Source organism: Dromaius novaehollandiae, chromosome 1 (genome assembly GCF_036370855.1).
Source record: "Dromaius novaehollandiae isolate bDroNov1 chromosome 1, bDroNov1.hap1, whole genome shotgun sequence".
Taxonomy (NCBI): domain Eukaryota; kingdom Metazoa; phylum Chordata; class Aves; order Casuariiformes; family Dromaiidae; genus Dromaius; species Dromaius novaehollandiae.
Window position 1 is genome coordinate 219,008,168 of NC_088098.1, and position 17,050 is coordinate 219,025,217.

At 60.7% G+C, this 17,050-nt stretch overlaps 2 protein-coding genes across 6 annotated transcripts in view; one reads left to right on the plus strand and one right to left on the minus strand.

Moving 5' to 3' along the window:
- ILK (integrin linked kinase) overlaps positions 1 to 17,050 on the plus strand; it is a 79,704-nt gene that overhangs the window by 55,433 nt on the left and 7,221 nt on the right. The window contains exon 1 of one of the 4 annotated variants that reach the window (XM_064505344.1): positions 16,862 to 16,978. The exons of 2 other annotated variants lie outside the window; for them this stretch is intronic. The gene's annotated coding sequence lies outside the window, so the exon portion shown is untranslated. Of the gene's footprint in view, positions 1 to 16,861; positions 16,979 to 17,050 lie in introns of those variants that run through there. One more of the 4 variants, XM_064505343.1, reaches the window with a different exon arrangement.
- Positions 183 to 16,886, minus strand: RRP8 (ribosomal RNA processing 8). Of its 2 annotated transcripts, XM_064505334.1 has the most exons (18): positions 16,600 to 16,886; positions 16,319 to 16,526; positions 15,628 to 16,102; positions 15,366 to 15,495; positions 14,737 to 14,843; positions 14,439 to 14,535; positions 10,633 to 10,758; positions 7,125 to 7,433; positions 6,239 to 6,321; positions 5,768 to 5,906; positions 5,102 to 5,236; positions 4,874 to 4,997; positions 4,578 to 4,714; positions 2,737 to 2,850; positions 2,034 to 2,215; positions 1,406 to 1,631; positions 885 to 1,095; positions 183 to 688 (listed from the first exon to the last, which is right to left on the minus strand). In XM_064505334.1, exons 1-18 carry the CDS (start codon positions 16,693 to 16,695, stop codon positions 420 to 422), a joined length of 3,168 nt encoding a protein of 1,055 aa, XP_064361404.1. In that variant the 5' UTR covers positions 16,696 to 16,886; the 3' UTR covers positions 183 to 419. The 2 variants fall into 2 exon arrangements, with proteins under 2 accessions (XP_064361404.1, XP_064361405.1); XM_064505335.1 differs by lacking the exon at positions 183 to 688 and having other exon boundaries at positions 940 to 1,124.

Sequence of the window (17,050 nt, forward strand, 5' to 3'; positions counted from 1 at the left end):
CAGGCAGGGGCCCTCCGCCGGGCAAGGGCAGATGTTGTTCTGGAAGAAAGAGCTGGTCTCTGGGGCCAGCAGCTGAGGGAAAGCCTGTTCCCCCTCTGCTTCAAACAGCAGAGCTGCAGCTACCACCAAGCTCCAGGCAGGAAGGGCTCATACAACAGCAGGGGTAGAGAAGAGGCCCCAGGTACAGAAATAAATTGATATATTAGTGTGTATAAAACATGCTGCTTCCTCTGTACAGTGCCCTAGCCGGGCGCAGGCTCCCCACAGGGAGTTCACACATATATAAATAAGGCCCAGACAGCTGCATACAGTATTTACAGCCCGCGGGGGGCTAGTGCCTGCTCTGGGGCCAGCCCCACCAAGACCAGCTGCTACGCCCAGCCCGCGGGATCCTCCGTCCCAGCCTGGACTGGCCAGGCTCATTTCAGGTCCACATCGAAGTCCAGCACCAGCAGCTTGGTCTCCTCTGTGCCGTTGCGGCTGCCCACCGCACACACGAGCTTGGTGTTGGAGGCACGGATGCGCCACACTACACCCCCGCTGCCCCCACTCTCCAGTGCAACCAGGTTGCGCACAAATTCGCCCGTCTTGAGGTCCCAGAGCTTGACGGTACCATCATCTGAGCTGGTTACCACAAACTTGGAGCTGAACTGTAGGCAGGTCACGGCACTCTGGTGCTTGCTGGGCCCTGGAGGCAGAAGATACCTGTTAGCCATCCTATGCTCCCATGTCCAATCCCAGGCTCTTCAGCAACACCCACTACCTGGTTTTGCCACACCTGGGCAACATCTGTTGTGCCCACTGCCCTATCTGGCAGCTAGAAACGACACTACCCCCCTCCAGCACCCTCTGCGAGGGGAGCTGTTCCATCCCCCTGCACTCACCCTGCAGCGTTTGCAGGCACTGGCCCGTCTTGATGTCCCAGATCTTGACTGTGGAGTCGGCGTTGCCAGATACCAGGATATTGTCACGTAACTCCATGCCACTAGTGAGCGACTGATGTCCCATAAGAGTGTGTAGGCAATTTCCACTCTCCACATCCCACACTCGAATCGACGTGTCCAGAGAGCCACTCACGATGTGCGTCCCGTCAAACTGCCCAGAGAGATGCAGGTCAGCACGGCCTGCCCGGCAAGGGGAGGAGTGTTCTTGGTAGGCTGGCATCAGGGGTTTAGGGCAGACTAGATTAAGCAACGTGCCCATGCAGCATCTGGCTAATCAGAGTGCACGTGCATGTGTCTCCCTTCCAGGGAACAGGCATGGTTTGCATGTACCTGCAGTGCAAGTGCATGTGAGGGGCCAGGGGGAAGGGGAGAGAAGACAGCGTCTCACCTGCAGGGAACAGACATGGCTTTTGTGTCCCTGCAGCATCTGAGTGGGAAGGAAAGGGCAGCCGGGATCTTACCTGCAGGGAGTAGACGCGGTTTGTGTGTCCCTGCAGCGTGTGAGTGCAGCTCTCGCTCTCGGGGTCCCACACTTTCACTGTATAGTCGTACGCGCCGCTCACCACCTTGTGCCCGTCGTACTGCACGCAGCGCACCGCGGCCACGTGGCCCATCAGCACGTGCAGACACTGCCCAGTCTCGATGTCCCAGAGGCGCAGCGTGGCGTCCCGTGAGCCGCTCACGACCCTGTGGGCAAGGCTGCACTTGGGGCCTGGTCGTGCCAGCTCCAGACCTCGCCCAACTGAGACAAACCTGGAATAGCAGCTTCCCTCTGGGTAGCCCCGGCTTATCCTCCCCGTGGACGTTTCTTCCCACACAGCGTCTTTCAGCTGCACATCAGCCCAAACCCTGAACATCTCTGCACCTTCACCCACCCCATACCCCACGCCACCCACCAGGACAGGCCCCAAATACCTCCGCGCCTTCCCCTGCCCCACACCCCATGCCACCCACCAGGACAGGCCCCAAAGAGCTCTGCACCTTCACCTGCCCCATTCCCCACATCACCCACCAGCCCAGGCCCCAAATACCTCCGTGCCTTCCCCTGCCCCACACCTCACACCACCCACCAGCCCAGGCCCCCCATACCTGTTCCCGTGCAAATGCATGCAGCGCACGGTGGACGTGTGCCCGTACAGCGTGTGCACGCATTCGCCTGTGTCTGCGTTCCACACTTTGAGTGTTCGGTCTGTGGAGCCGCTGATGACGATGCTGTCCCTCATCTGGGAGGACCAGACACCCCCTGTGTGGCCAACCAGTGTCTGCACACACTGCCAAGAACAACGCGACGAGATGCTGGTTTGAGAATGGCTGAATAACACAGCAAGAAGGAACAGCAAAGAGTAGGACCTTCTCTGGACAGGGACTGGCAAGGCTCTTCAAGTCAGCAATCTCTGTCCCTGCGAACTCAGGAACCCGTGACAGAGCCTTCTCATAAGGATCGCTCACTATCCTAAAACCAGTGGAGTTTCTTGCCCTTTCTGGATCTCCAGGACGGGGATCCACACTTGCTGACTTCCAGTGGAAACACACGCATGGCCAGCTCCCGCTCATTTGTTACTGCACCAACCCTGGCCTCTAGCTTAAGACAGCTTTTCCCATCACTCCTGCAGTTACGCGAACTGTCAAATCCTCTCCTCGGCTGCGCTTTGCCAGAGGCAAGACAAACCCACCTAAAAGGCTGTGATCCTTGTCACACCTCTTCCCGTCCCTGCCGCAATGCAGAGGAGCAGCACAGCTCTCAGTGTGCTGGTGCAGCAGCCTTACAACGTAACTCTGGACAACAGCTCACCTCTCCGGTGACAGCTGACCACACTTTGAGCGTATTGTCATCCGAGCCACTGACGATCCGGTTGCCACAGAACTGCAGGCAGGTAATGACGTGGTCATCATGTCCCTTCAGCACCTGTGCAGAGAACAGCGTAATTAGGAAGGGAGCTGCTGGCTACTCAGAGCCCCGATATCGAAGAACCACCAGGGCACAGCCAGGGGAACCGTCACACTGAGACAACCCTGGAAACACGAGCTTCCCTCTGGGGTAGCCCTACCTCATCCTTACCCCAGGGACACATCAAAACAGACTCTGAGGAAGATGTTGCGCAAGCAGCTCTGGCAGGAGCCTCTGAGGAGCAAACTTTGAACGACACAGAGCTTCTCTTAAGAAGGTAGGAAAATGCCAACGCCATCCCGCTAGTTGCTGCAGCAACTGCAGGAGCTGGGCAGCAGCTACGGCAGGGCCAAAGGGGGCATTTGCAGGTTACAGCTAGGGGAGAACGAGCCACAATTCCAAAACATGGACTGGTCTTTGTGGCTATTAAGGCTGCACAAGCTTGTGAGCTCAGAGCTGACATTCTGTCCCAGATCAGAAACTGGCTGGCCAGGAGAAAGATCACCTTTAGGACTGCCAGCTCCATTTTCATCATGGTGCAAGGCAAGCAATGCACACGCAGCTCTGCATTAGCGTCCACCTTCTCAACACACTTAGCAATGAAAAGTGGGGGCAAAGGAGGTGGGAAATGCCCGAGCAACATCTGCAGGCAGGCAGAGATCAGGTGGGTTAGGCAGACCCCAGGCAACGCGGGGGCACGTCGGAGAGACCTGGCCAAGCCCCGGGGAGGGGCGGCACGAGGGCAAGCGGCAGCTCAGTGTGAAAACAAGCAAGAGCTGCCATTTGCAGGGAACCTGCGCTCCCCTCAGCAAGGGGAAGGGACGGGACAGGCGTCCCCACGGGCAGTGCCCTGGAGAGCTCTGCTCGCGGTGGGCGCAGACACCGGGGTGTTCAGGGCCTCAGGAAGGGGTCACCCGCTGCCGACCTGCTGCTCGGTGACGCAGCCCCGCAGTGACCGCACAGCAGAAGCCACCGCAGCTCCCCGAGGTGCTGCAGAGGCAGCGAGCCAGAACACGGCCTGGAAGGAAATCTCTGGACGTGGAAAGCACCTAGAACTGAGACCGTAACCTGAGAGGCTGCAAGTGAGAAGGGGCGGCTGGAGCTCTGCTCCCCCTGCCTCATGGACAGGAATGAGGGGCAGGAATGGACCCTGGTCAGGGAGAAGCAGAACCAACACCACACTTCTAAGAGCTGCTGTTACAGGATGTACTAGGGCCAAGGCCTGTCTTGGCCCTCAGAAAGGCTGCACCACTGCCTGGGTGACAAGGGTGGTTACAGCCCTGCAACGGATGCTCAGAGGTAGTGGATGCAAGTAAATCCCCTGCCCTGGGGTTCAGGGTGACTCTTTCACCAGGGATCCTGGCAGAGCTGAAGTCCAGTGCCATCCACCGTGGCAATGCCCGAGATCAGCTGTGCTGCCAGCTGCAGCCCACGGGAAAGCTCCAAATGAGCTGTGCTGTGGGTACACTTGGTGCAGAAAGGGATAGGAGTTGCAGGGAGCTGGCAGGACCTCCAGCTGCAAGAAAGCTAAAGTTCAAATACTTCTGGGTGAACGTCTCTGGCCTGTGACTGATGAAGACAGGCCAGACATGGGAACCTTTTCTGAGGCACTTCTAAGCTTCTTAGTGCTGCTCCCATCCTATTTGCCATGGATATTTCTCTGCTACTTCCTTCCTGGATCAGCTTCCTACATGTCGAATCTCCAGGGCCTGTGCTGCTCTGCAAGGGCTTCTGAAGGCACCCACCTTGGGGGCTTTGAGCTCCCCGCTGCGCCAGTTCATGTCAATTTTGTGCTGCCGCATGAACGCAAATTTCCAGGGGCTGTACATGAAGCCAGGGCTCAGCAGGCGCCGCTTCCGCAGGTTCAAGGGCTCCTCTATGCCTGTGGGAGGAAGACACAGCAGGATGCAGGCTGTCACAGTGCAAGGGGGGGCCATGCCCTCAGGCGAGTGAGGGAGCCAAGATGCTGCACAGCTCTGGGCGATCCCACTGCAGATCCCAGCCACAATGTGCCACACACCACGTGGAGGAGGATCTTTACCTTCCTCACGGCATTTCTCTCTCCAAAGCAGGTTATCCTCAGCTAAGACCCTCCAGTAGCGGCAGGTCTGGGCAGCACGGAGCAAGTCTCGAGGCTCCAGGAAGGAGAGGACATAGAGTGCCAGCTGCAGGAAGGGAAACCAAGTCACAAGGTAGCAGCGGGCCCCTACGGCTGGTAACTAGTGAGCAGCACCAGGGCTGCAGCACCACCTCCCTTGCCCTGACTCACCTCTTTGGGCAGCAGGGAGATGAAGTCTCTCTGGAACTGCGGCTCAATGACCTGCATCATGTACTTGATTTGGGAGGGCTCGCAGCGATCAATGAGCTCATCCAGAGCAAGCAGCTTCTCTGGGCCGCTCCACCGCTGAGGACAGGGGCACATCAGTCACAAGGCCTGCACACAGGGCAGGCCCTCACAGCCTCCTCTGCCGTTCCGCGTGGTGCCTATGCCCCCCAGACCCCAGCAGAGACACCAACCAGCCCACCCGGGCTGCAGAGGAGCAGGAAAGGCTAGCCAAACCTCCGGAGCAGGCCAGGGCTCCCCTGCCTAGACCTGGACCTAGACCCTAAGACAAAGAGGAGTTGCAGATACAAACAGATGGTGCTGGAAGCTCCACCAGCTGCATGGGATGGAACAAGGTGCTGTGTGGTGGTGGACAAAACAACACTACCCCAGGACAGAGGGCATTCTGCCCTGCGGGAATCAACACCTTCTCTCTGCCTCTTAGGTGAGGTAAAAACTTGCTAAAATCCATGGTGGGACCCCACCTCCCACACAGGAGTGGTCCCAGGCAGACAGACTGCCCAGGGCTTCACCTCCCTTGTGCCCGCCTTTCAAACACAGAACTTCTCAGTGCCCCCCGAGGTGAACCTTTGGCCAGGTTCATGTGCCTACCTGGAAGGTGCGAAGCCAGTCCTGCAGTTCGGGTGGGGGGGCCACAGAGGGAATGCGACGGCGTCGGGCCTGGCCTGGCTTAGCGTTGCGCAGGTCCCCGAAGGTGGTGGTGGGACTGGGCGTGCAGGGACCCAGGGTCCTGGGCCACAGCCAAGAAGAGACCAGAGCAAAGGTGAGACATGCCAGTGCTACTTTGGGCCATGCCACGCCAACGGTTCTCAGAACCGAGGTCCATATAAGCTGCAAATCCCAAGCTTCCCCTCAGCCAACCTCTTGGCCCATCACTCCCACGGGGACCACAGCTACGAATGCAGTCCTTTACCCCAGTCTGCATTACAGCAGGTTGCCTAGACGACGGAGGGATGAGATGGGTAAGAGAAGGCCTCCCCGCTTCCCAGAGCCAGATCAGTTTGTAGCTCACTACGCAGAGAAGTGGAACTGCCGAATCTGTATCCCTATCCCTCGTCTTACCTGCCGTACTCAGACCCTTTGCACAGCTTCTTGCCAGGGGAGAGGGCCCTGCCATCCAGGCCATTCTCTGACTTCCGCTTCATCTGCAAGGGGAAGAGCAAGGGTGGAACACAGCCCTCGGCATATGTCCTGGGTCACCTATTTTCTGCCAGAAATGGCAGAGTAGGAGACCAAGCCCAGGGACTCTCCACGTCCGTGCTCATACTGGGGATCGGCAGAGGGAAGCTGAAGGCCACCCGAGCTCTAGAGCTGGCACGAGAGGTAATTTCCTGGGGGAGAAATGGAACTTGGCCCTTCTGAGGGGAGTATCAGACCTGATGGGGAAAAGTCAGCAGAGCAGGTGTACGGGGACAAAAGCGGGGGCTGAGAAAACCCATCAGTACACCAGCTTGGCCCTTCCCTGGGCATAACCCAACGTGTAGCAGGCGGCTCTGCAGCCTGAGCAGGGAGCTTGGCACACTGAAGTCTCCTGAGAAACAAGGTGTAAAGCCAGGCCCTGGAGCTGCTCAGCACCGCACCGCGCTACACGCGGGGATGCACGGCAGACAGCGACTGCGGAAATGCAATCCACAGCACCGAACTCCTGGCCCAGCCAGCACCCAGCCACAGCGGCCAGCCCCAAGCTCCCTGGGGGTCTCCGCCGGCAATGCTGCCCCAGCGCACAACGAACACAGCTGGGTTTGAAAGCTCTGTAACAGCCCACGGCCTGCGCCGGCACCTCCACCACAGCAACGGGCGGGTGCCAGGGAGCTCCGAGGCCACCAGTACAACGGGACCAGAGACATCACGCCAGCTCCAGCTCCTGCTGGGAAACCACCACCGACATGGGCGGCCCTGTTCTTTGGGGCAAAGCCCCCGGCCGGGACAGCAGTCCCAGAGGCGTTACCTTGGGCCGCACGTGGCGGAGGAGTCCACCCTCTTCTGTCCGCTGCAGGTAGTCTATCCAGCGCTCGCCGATGGTGTAATAGAAGTAGACATCGCTGCCGTCCTCCCCTTCCTCGCTGTAGCAGCTCCCCTCCTCCTCCTCCTCCTCTTCCTCCTCCTCCTGCTGCTCCCCACAGGCTCTGGAGCTGACTGACTCCTGTGCCCCTTGCTCGGGGGAGCCATCAGCCTCTGGTCCTGACCCCGGGCTCCCTTTCCCAGAGCGCTCCGGCTCCCAGGAGGCCGACACATCCTCTTCCTCCTCAGCCAGCACCTACAACACAGGGAAACGCAGGGTCACGTCGGTCTGCTGCAGCTCTGCCCCCCAGCTCTCCGAACACCCCGCGGTCCCAAGCTGGGGGACACACTGGTGAGCCAAGGGGGCTGCCAGGCAGAGCGATGGTCTGAGGAGCACGAGGGCTCCCCTCTGCAGTCCCGAAGCGGGAGCGATGGGCCAAGCAGAGCCAAAGATGGGACCTCTGAGCCAAGGTGCTCTCCAGGGCACGGGGCAGCCGTAGCCAAGGAAGCTCTGGAGTCAGGACACTTCCCAGCCCCCAGGGAGGCCCGGCTGCCACATGACCTAGCTACATGGCATCCAGCAATTCTGCAGCCGAGCAGGAAACACCAAATTCCCTAGCACCAGCACTGCCATCAGTCCACATCTGGTTGTGCTCTACCTCCTCATCTCCGCACTGAGCCACTTCCCTTCCCGGAGCTGGGAACAGCACTCTTCCCTACACTTAGCCAAGCAGGGAACAGAGGTGCTACATGTGGGCTCCAGCACAAGCTGCAGTCCCTGAGAGATCCTGGCACCAACACGGAGGACCAGCCCACGCTGCATTGCAGCCTGCACCACAGCATGAAGGTCACTTCAGAAAGGTCCCAGCCCTCCAGCCAGTCTGACCAGGAGTAAAGTTTACTGGAGGGGGAACAAGTACCATGTCCCTACCTAATGCCACTTGTACCCTTATTCCCCAAAGAAAGTAGTGCTGTGAATAACAATGCAAAAAAGCAGAAGCATTCTGTAACGATTTAGAAGAAACAGAACAATGCCCTTGTATCACACGAGGGTGAGGAAGTATTTTCCAGTATACCAGTAAAATACTTTTAATTGGCAGGCCAGGATAATTTGTGCCAAAAAGTCCTGGAAAACAGTATAAGTAGATCACTGGCCCACATCTCTTAATTTTTAATAATTCTTGGAACACAGGAGAAATTGCAAAGACTGGGAGAGTGCGAAAGCTGTGACCAAACTGAGGAAGGCAAGAGCAAAGCAAGTCTGTACATAGCCTAACATCTGCTAATAGAAAAGCTCGTGCAGGATTCAACTGGTAAAAGTTAAATGACAGGAACATTCTTCGTACCAGTTAATAAGGCTTTATGAAAATAGGTCTTTTCAAATAAAGCTGATTTTATTCCTTCAAGCGTTACATTTGGTTAACAAAAGCAATTACATAGATGTGATGAACTCATACACGCAGCCTCAGAAGGGCTGTTGGATGAAATGTGTTGAATCAGCAAAGGGACAGTTAACAGATCTCAAAATGTACCTGTTACTGGGGAATTGAAGATTTTCTAGTGAGGGGCCTAGTACAGACCCATTAAAAAAAAAACAAAAACAAACCACTAGACAACACCTGCTTTATTCATAATCTGGAAGTGAATAAGATCTTTTCTGATCAAATTTTGAGGTTGACATTCGGGTAGGTAACAAGGACAGGACAGTCACACAGTGTGGTCTGCATCGCTTGGTAAGCTGGGCTCACTCAAATGAAATGCATTTCAACATAGCCAGAGGCAGTGTTCTCCATCTGAGAACAAGGAGAGCAGGTCCAGCAAGGCATCAGGGACTGTGTATCCTGTAAAGCAGTAACTGAAAAGGGTTGAGAGGCTGCACTCAGTGCGAGCTTCAGGCTGAGAAGAAGGGCAAGAAAGAAATCAACACTACTCCCTGTGCTACCCTATGCAATGGAGTCCTGCAATGCCCAGTTCACATTTTTAAGAGACTGCTGAAAAGCTGAAGCGATTGCTAAATCCTCTCCCCCAAATGGTTGAAAGCCTGGAGGAAACACCTTATAGGAAGAGAGGAAAAGAAATGGAGATGATTTGGTCACAGCACAAAAATACACCTAGGTGAAGAAAAATCTTGGTACGCGAAAGGGCTCCTACCAAGCATTGCAACAACTAGTGCAGTCAGGTCTGGATGTATTCACATTCAAACCAGGGCCTCAGTGCATGCAAGTGTCCAGCCCCGGACAGACTCCCCGGAGCAGAGACAGACTGCTCCTCTCTTCACACCATCCACTGGACCAGACCCTGTCCTGCAGGTGGGCTTGAAACAGGGCTGGACTCCGGGGCAGAGAGGAAGTGTCAGACTGGAAGGCATGAAACAACAGCCCCGTCTGGATACACCTTTTGGGGAGGGAGCATTGAGCCCAGGTTTCTGAAGCATCTCTTGCAGCATCCAGAGCTGCAGGGTCAGATCTAGGTCCTGGCTGGTCACAAAGGGTGGCACCACTGTACTGAGGCAGCACTGGGACATCCTGAGCAGGCACGGATATCTCGGGCAGTAAAACACCTTTCTCTCTCAGCAACCGCCTTCCTCTGCCTACGCAGCACGCTCAGGAGCGGAGCGGGGCAGAGCTTCCCCCGGGTGCATGGATTCCCTCAGCCCCGCAGACACCGGCAGCAGGAAGACACTTTCTGGAGCAGTCCCCAGAGCAAGCTGGACGCACGCCAGCCCAAGCAGGCAGCGTGCTGGCCGCTGCTCTGCTCAGACGAGGCAGACAACGGGGCAGAGAACGTGCCAAGAGAAACTGGCTATCCGGCCTCCTCAGCTGTCAGCTTAGGGGAAGAATTCCTCTCCACACCCCATTCTGGAACTTCAGTGGACTTGAACACTAAAAACTGTCTGCAGGAGACCTACAGATGGGTGGCAGCTCCGGGGCGGGGAGACCTCTGGAAGGCACGACTGTCCTCTAGGGCCAGGTCATTGTTTCTGTCAGGGATTTGGGGGCAGACGCATCACACCGTGGGGCAGAGGCATCACAGCAGCCAGAGCAGCTCCTGGCAGTGCTCTGCAGTCAAGGGCCACCAAACCCTACAGCAGGGCACCACACGCCTTGAGGCCACAGAGCCAGCTGGGCTACTAAGGGCCCACGGCAGCACGCTTCTGCTCAGCAGACTGCCACCTCCCAGGGAAATCATGCACAGATCCCTTGGCTTTTTAAAGGGGGGCAGCATTCTTCGGCCTCCTCGTTCCAGAGGCCAAAGCAGAGATGTCTCTTCTCCGGCAAGCTTCCTCTGCCCCTCTATCAGCCACCACATCTCCCAACGCAAGGGACCTCTCCCTAATTCCTGCGTTGCTGCAGGGAGGACCACCTCCACATCTGGCGGGCAGGGGGACCCCACCTTTCCTTTCCTACCTGAAGCACGGGAACTTTGGGACCGTCCCCCCGCAAAGCAAGGCTCACCCTAGCAGCTTCCTCACTGCTTGGCCTTCTTCTGCAAGTCATCCGCTGACTGTTCAGCTCCAAGATGCGGGTGGTGATGCCTTTGACATGAAGAAGATCGTCGAGTGAGTTGAAGCCCTTCAGTTCCTGTCGGAGGAGAAGCAAGATTCAACACGGAGCTGGATGACCCAGGGACCAGCCTCAAGGCAAGATCAAGCCTGCTCACGCCCTCTTCAGATAGACTCTGTTTCCTGACAGGTGATCTGATACCTACCAGCCTACATTACGTTTACAGCCACAGGCTCCCTTTAGTATTTGGCGGTGCGTGTGTGTTGGGGGTGTCACAGCAGGGCTCAAGTCCTCACTACTGCTCCCAGCAAAGTTAAGGAATAGCTTTTGCCCAAAACAGCTTTCCCCTTGTAATCCTCCATAAATGTTCCTACAAACCTTCCCTGCCCTGCGCGACAACTACAACGCCTAGCCACGTATGCCCGTAAGGAAAGGTCAGTAACACGAGAGCTGTTGCTACCAAAGGGAGCAGTGGCCTCAAAGGAAAAGCTAGAAGCTCAGAAAGGAGAACGGTGGCTTCCAGCTAAGTACTCCCAAGACTGGGAGCCATCAGTGGCCCACACAGCTCGTCTCCCTTGGCTGCAGTTCCAAGGAAAGAAACCAGCCCCCACCTCCTGCCACACGCGCGCACACACACACGTGTGCAAAGCACCTACTATCCTGCAAAACACCAGGCCAAGCACTAATGCTCAGCCCCACAGACACCCAGAACCACAGCTTACAGCAGATCCTACCGACGCCATATACCGACTCCAAGCAGCTTCTGCTGTGAACCTGTCTACATACAAGGGCCCAGAAGCAGCGGGGACAGTCGGACCGTTACAAAAGGAACAGGATCCCAGGGGAAAGCATCCTCCGTTCCCACCTAACACAGACCTCAGGGCCAAGTCAAGGTTCCTATTACCCTTTCAAATGTCTTACGCATCATTTTAAGTCAGTTCTGCTACTTACTCCCAATAAGTGCTTTTTGCCCAAGCCAGCGCTCGAATACTGAATTTTATTTCCACAAGTTCATTCTCACCTGTTTTTAAACCAACATTATCCTTTAGTTTAAATGGCTCTTACTCTTCCGCCTCCATGTTGTTTACATTCCAGCTGTATTTATAGCCAGTGACCCTGCCCCTCTCAGCCTCCTCTTTTCCGAGCCAAAAAAAGTCAAGCTCTTCTTGTCTTCCATTCCCCTGATCTCTCCTGTCTCTCTTCTCTGTCGGCTCCTACCTGAACAAAGAGGCTGTATTTCAGCTAAGGTCTCGCTGGTTCTTTATGGCATTAAGGGCATAAAGATGACATTAATCTCCCTGTCTCTGCTAAAAGCGCCATGACAGACACAGCCTGAGATCATATTTACCTTTTTCGTAGCTGTGTCATGCTGGCAGCTCACAGTCATCCTGCGAGTGACTAGTACACCCAGGCTGTTCTCCTGCTCTGTCATTTCCAAATGACAGAGTTAAAGAGTCAATCACGGGGGAGCGGCAGGATTTCCAATCCATCGTGACCACACCAGATGGGCTCCTACCCTTTCCCGCTCCTGCTCATTCCATGCATGAATTCATTTTTTCTGCCCTTCACAAGCAGCATCTACCACCAGCCACTGAAACTCTTCCCCAAATCCCAGATCTTTAAGTCTCCCAGGGAACCTAGAGATTGGGGCTGGCCGGGCTGAAGGGACGTGCTCCGGCAGGAGAGCTCTGACCTAGCCTGCTCCGGGAGGCTCCTGTCCAGGGAGGCACCTGCCCTCGTTCCTCCAGTGACAGCTCGCAGACCTCGACAAGAGCTGTTTACGCGGGGCGCGAACAAAAGGCTCCTTCGGCCGCTTCCGAGCAGCAGCCGGCACCAGGCCCCGCACCCAGGGGCTGCTGTGCGACAGAGCTGTCCCTGGCTCGGGGACGGGCGGAAGGTCCAAACACCAGGCGTGCCCGCGCCGGGCAGGGCCGAGGCGCTGCCCTTCCCCTCCGCTCGCAGCCTCCGCCCCGCGCCGCGCTGGTCTCGCCGTGCCCCGCGGACCCCTTCCCGGGACGCCGGGCGCGGCGCGGGGCCCGGGGGCTGCGGCGGGCGAGGGCGGCCCAGCGCCCGGCAGGGCGGAGCCCAGCGCGGCCCGGCGGGCAGGACACCGGGGCGCTGGCCGCCCCCCCGCCGGCACCAGCACCGCTTCCCCCGGGCACGGCCGGGGCCACCCAGCACCCCCCGCCCCGGGACGCCGTCCCCCGCCCCCGGGCCCGAGCGCCTCCCGGGACAGCTCCCCGCGGCCCCGCCCCGCCGCGGCCCTCGGCCCCGCCGCCGCCCCCCGCCCGCGGCCCCGGGCGCCCCCGCCCGCACCTCTCTCTTGCGCACGATGCCGCGGGCGCGGCGGCGGCCGATGCCGCTGAGCGCGCCCTCGAGCTCGGCCACGCCGGCGCGGTTGATGTCCAGCTTCCCCCCGCCGGGGCCCGGGCCGCCCGGCCCCGACATCCCCCGGCAGGAAACGCCGCCGCCGCCGCCGCGCAGGCCTCGCGCGCACTGCGCAGGCGCCCCCGCTCCCCGCCCCGCGCCTGCGCCCCGCCCGCCCCCTCCGGGGCACGCGGCGGGGAGCCCCGGCCCTCGCGCATGCGCACCCGCGACCCACTCCCGGAGGCGCCGCGAGGCGGGCGGGGACGCCAGGCTTTATTGGGCACTGCGCGTGCGCGGCGCGGCCGCTCAGCGCCGCTTGTAGAGGCAGGCGCGGAGGCGGAGGCCGGGCGCGGGGCGGCGGCGGGGCGGGCCCGTCTTGGAGAACTCCAGCAGGAAGAAGAACGGGCTCGACACGTCCTGCAAGGAACCCGCCGTGAGCCGGGCGCCGCCGCTCCGCACCCGCGCTCCGGAGTCCTCCCACGCCCCGGCCCCATGTCCCCTGCCGGCCACCATCCCCACCCCCCGGCCCCGGCCCCATGTCCCCTGCCGGCCACCATCCCCACCCCCCTGCCCCAGCCAGCCCCTGGCCCCACACCATCCCCACCCCCCTGCCCTGGCCCCATGTCCCCTACCAGCACCCGTCCCCACACCCCGGCCCTGTGTTCCCTGCCGGCCCCCAGCCCCACACCATCCCCACCCCCCTGCCCTGGCCCCATGTCCCCTGCTGGCCACCATCCCCGCACCCCCAGCCCCGTGTCTCCTGCCGGCCACCATCCTCGCATCCCTGCCCTGGCCCCATGTCCCCTGCTGGCCACCATCCCCGCACCCCCAGCCCCGTGTCCCCTGTCAGCACCCGTCCGCACACCCCTGCCCAAGCTTTGTGCTCCCTGTGTGCCCCACACGCCCCAGGTTCCTCACACCATCTCCGCACCCCTTCCCTAGCAGCACATCCCCTACATGCCCCACACAGCCGGGGTCCTTGGCACCACCCCACACCTCTGTCCCAGCAGTGTGACGCCTGCCTGCCCCACACTGTCCCAGGACCCCAGCAGCACCCTCTCAGCTTACCATTACCATTACCCCCCACCCAGCTCCAAAGAGGAGCAGGAGGCAGGCTCATGCCCTGCCAGCCCTCCCTGTTCCCCCCTTCACCTATTGCACCTCTCCTGTTGCCACCCCGGGGCCCTCTCCCCACGCCCCCAGCACCAGGCCAGCCGCTGGGGCACGCAGTCCTGCCTGGCTGGTGCGCAGAAGGGACTGCAAGTCACATGTTGCCGGACACAGGTGGGCTTGTTCTCTAGGGCCCCCCAGCACAGCCAGTTCTCTAAGGCCTGGCTGGACCCCCTTGGGGCCCTGGGCAGATGCACATAGGGCCTGTTCTGAGGACGCACCTTGGAGACAGACTTGAAGCCCAGATGAGTCATAGCGTTCACAAAGGCTCGGAGGTCTTCAAAGCGGCTGGCAACCTCAGCCATCATCAAGGTGCCCCTATGGAAACACCACGCCAGGAAGTAGCGGCAGCACAGACACGGCCTTGGCCTGTCTCTGCCCAGGTGCACCCACCCAGGGCCTCTTCTCCCCACGGCGTGCAGCCGAGGCCGAGCCCCTGCCTCCAGGGCTCTTCACAGCAACCCCTTCACCTCCTCTACCCTTGTACTCAGCCCCAAGTACCAGCACATCACTGCCTACCCGTGCTTCAGCACGCGATTCGCCTCTTCCAGGATCTCCTGCAGGTTGGTGCCCATCAGCGCCAGGCAGAACACTGCAACATCCACAGATTCAGCTGCCAAGGGCACCTGTGAAACGCGAGACATCCCCACAGGGAGGCTAGCCCCCCGCCTGGGGCACCCCTGCCCCGCTCCTCAGGAGCCTCCTTTCCCGAGGCTCTTGGATTCAACCGGCATCTTCTGCAGAGAGCCCACAGAGGTGCCCCAGTTTTCAGAACAAACACGTACTCCCTCTTCTTGTGCATGGGGTGGTCTTCCACCCCAGAGGCTGTTTTAACCCCCTTCTCTCCCCCACAACTTGCCACCCCAATGTGTGCCCCCTGCAACCTGTCAGGCAGCTACGAGCACACAGCCCACCCACAAACGTCGGTGTGGGTGCACGCTCTGTCTGTGCGCCGTGGTCCACAGGAAGCACGGAGAACTCCCTGCACAACTCCTGTCCCTGACATGCAGGCCACTATGTCATCCAGCTCCTTTGCTGCACTTCTCTGGGTCTGGGCACGTGCTCGCTTTGCCTGGTGTGCACCTTGTCTCCCCAAAGTACCCTCTGCTGTGTCGCTGTGTCACACACACAACTGCGGCCCCTCCTACCTTGGCCATGTCACACACGGTGACGAGTGGGCTGAGAGCTACCAGGTCAAAAGAGTGGACCTTGTTTCTGATGCTGTTCGCAATCTTGCAGTCACCGCACCCAAAATCTGCCACTACCAACGAGGCTGGCCTGAGGAGAAGCGGAGAGCAGACTGAGAATGCTGCCTTCCCCCTGCCCCACAGCCTCAGCTTGTCCCCACCACTTGGAGACGCCGCCTTGGATGAGGGTCTCCAGGACCCCCTAGTTCGGCCCCACACTCACCGCTGTCGCAGATAACGAACTATGCGATGCACGGGGTTCTCGGGCCATCGCCCCACCTGTTGAGCAAAGCCACGATGGTAGATTTGGAAAGCTTCGGGGTCGTTCTGGAAGAGCCGTGCCGCTTCCTGGCTGCTGGAAGTGTAGAGCTGCTGGTTGATGTAGCGGAAGCGGGCAGAGAGGAGCCGCTCCTCCATCCGCGCACGCAGGGCCTCGGACCGCTCCGAAGGCAGCGTTTCCGCAGCGGGTGACTCCAAAGCGCCTGGCTCCACGCTTGCCTCCACATCCAGACACTTCTCCCCACCAGGTCCAGGCCCCACTTTGAACTTGTTTTTCTGGCGCCTTTTATTCTTCTGTTTGTTCCTCCACTGCTTCCTGCTCAGCCTCTGTGCCGGCCCCGCGGCTGACAGCCCCCTCTCCGGCTCCGCGCGCTCCGGGCTCCGCGTGGGTTTGTCCCCGGGCAGCTCAGCAGAGGCGTCTGGAAGGCAGAGGGGAAAGTCAGCGCCGCGGGAAGCAGGTCCCCAGCCCTGCTCAGGTCACACGCCACGGCCGTGAGCCCAACGCCCGGTCCCAGCAGGGAGCCCCCTCCGCAGGGCACGGGCTGCTTCCGCCAGCAGCCAAAGCCACCCAATCCCGCAGGAAGCCCCAGACCGGCGGGTCACACCAGCCGCCGGCTCGGGGTGCGAGACGGTACCTTCGCTGCGGTGCTGCCCGGCCTGCTCCGGCTCCGGCTCCGGTTCCGGCTCCGGCTCTGCCCGGGGCCGCCCGGGGCCGCTCGGGGGCCCCTCGGGCCCGGCCGGGCGCTTCGGGGCCCGTCTCCGCGCAGCCCGCTGGGGCCCGGCCGCCGCCGCCAGGCGCTGCAGGGTGGCCAGGAGCCGCCGCCGCGCCGCTCCCGCCGGGGCCTGCGGAGAGCAGCGGCGGGTGAGCGGGCGGGAGCGGGACCCTCCCGGGCCGGACCGCGCGCGGGGCCCTTACCGGCCGCTGAGGGGCCGCGGGGCCGACGGGCCGCGGCACGGCCGGGCCCAGGGCGGCGTCGCCCGCCCCGTCCTTCCACTCCTCCTCCGCGAACATGGCCCGGCCCGGCCCGGCCCGCTCCGGGACCGCGGCTCACGGCGGACCCGGCCCCGCCGCCGCGCCCACGTGCGCCCCGCCGGGCCGCCGGCGCAGGAACCACCGAGAGCGGGCGGGAGGCTAGAGCGGCCCCGGCGGCGCCCTCGCGCCCTGCGCCTGGGAGGCCGAGCAGCCCGGCGGCGCCGCGGCCGGCCGGCAGGGGGAGCCGTGGGGCGGCGCTGCCGGGGCGGAGCCCGCGCTCCCCGCGCCGCCGAGCCGCCGCCCAGCGCCGCCGCCGGGACCGGTAAGGGCGCCCGGGCCGCGCCGCGCCGGAGCAGCGGGGCCGGGCCGCGAGCGCGGCCGCTCGGGGCGGGGC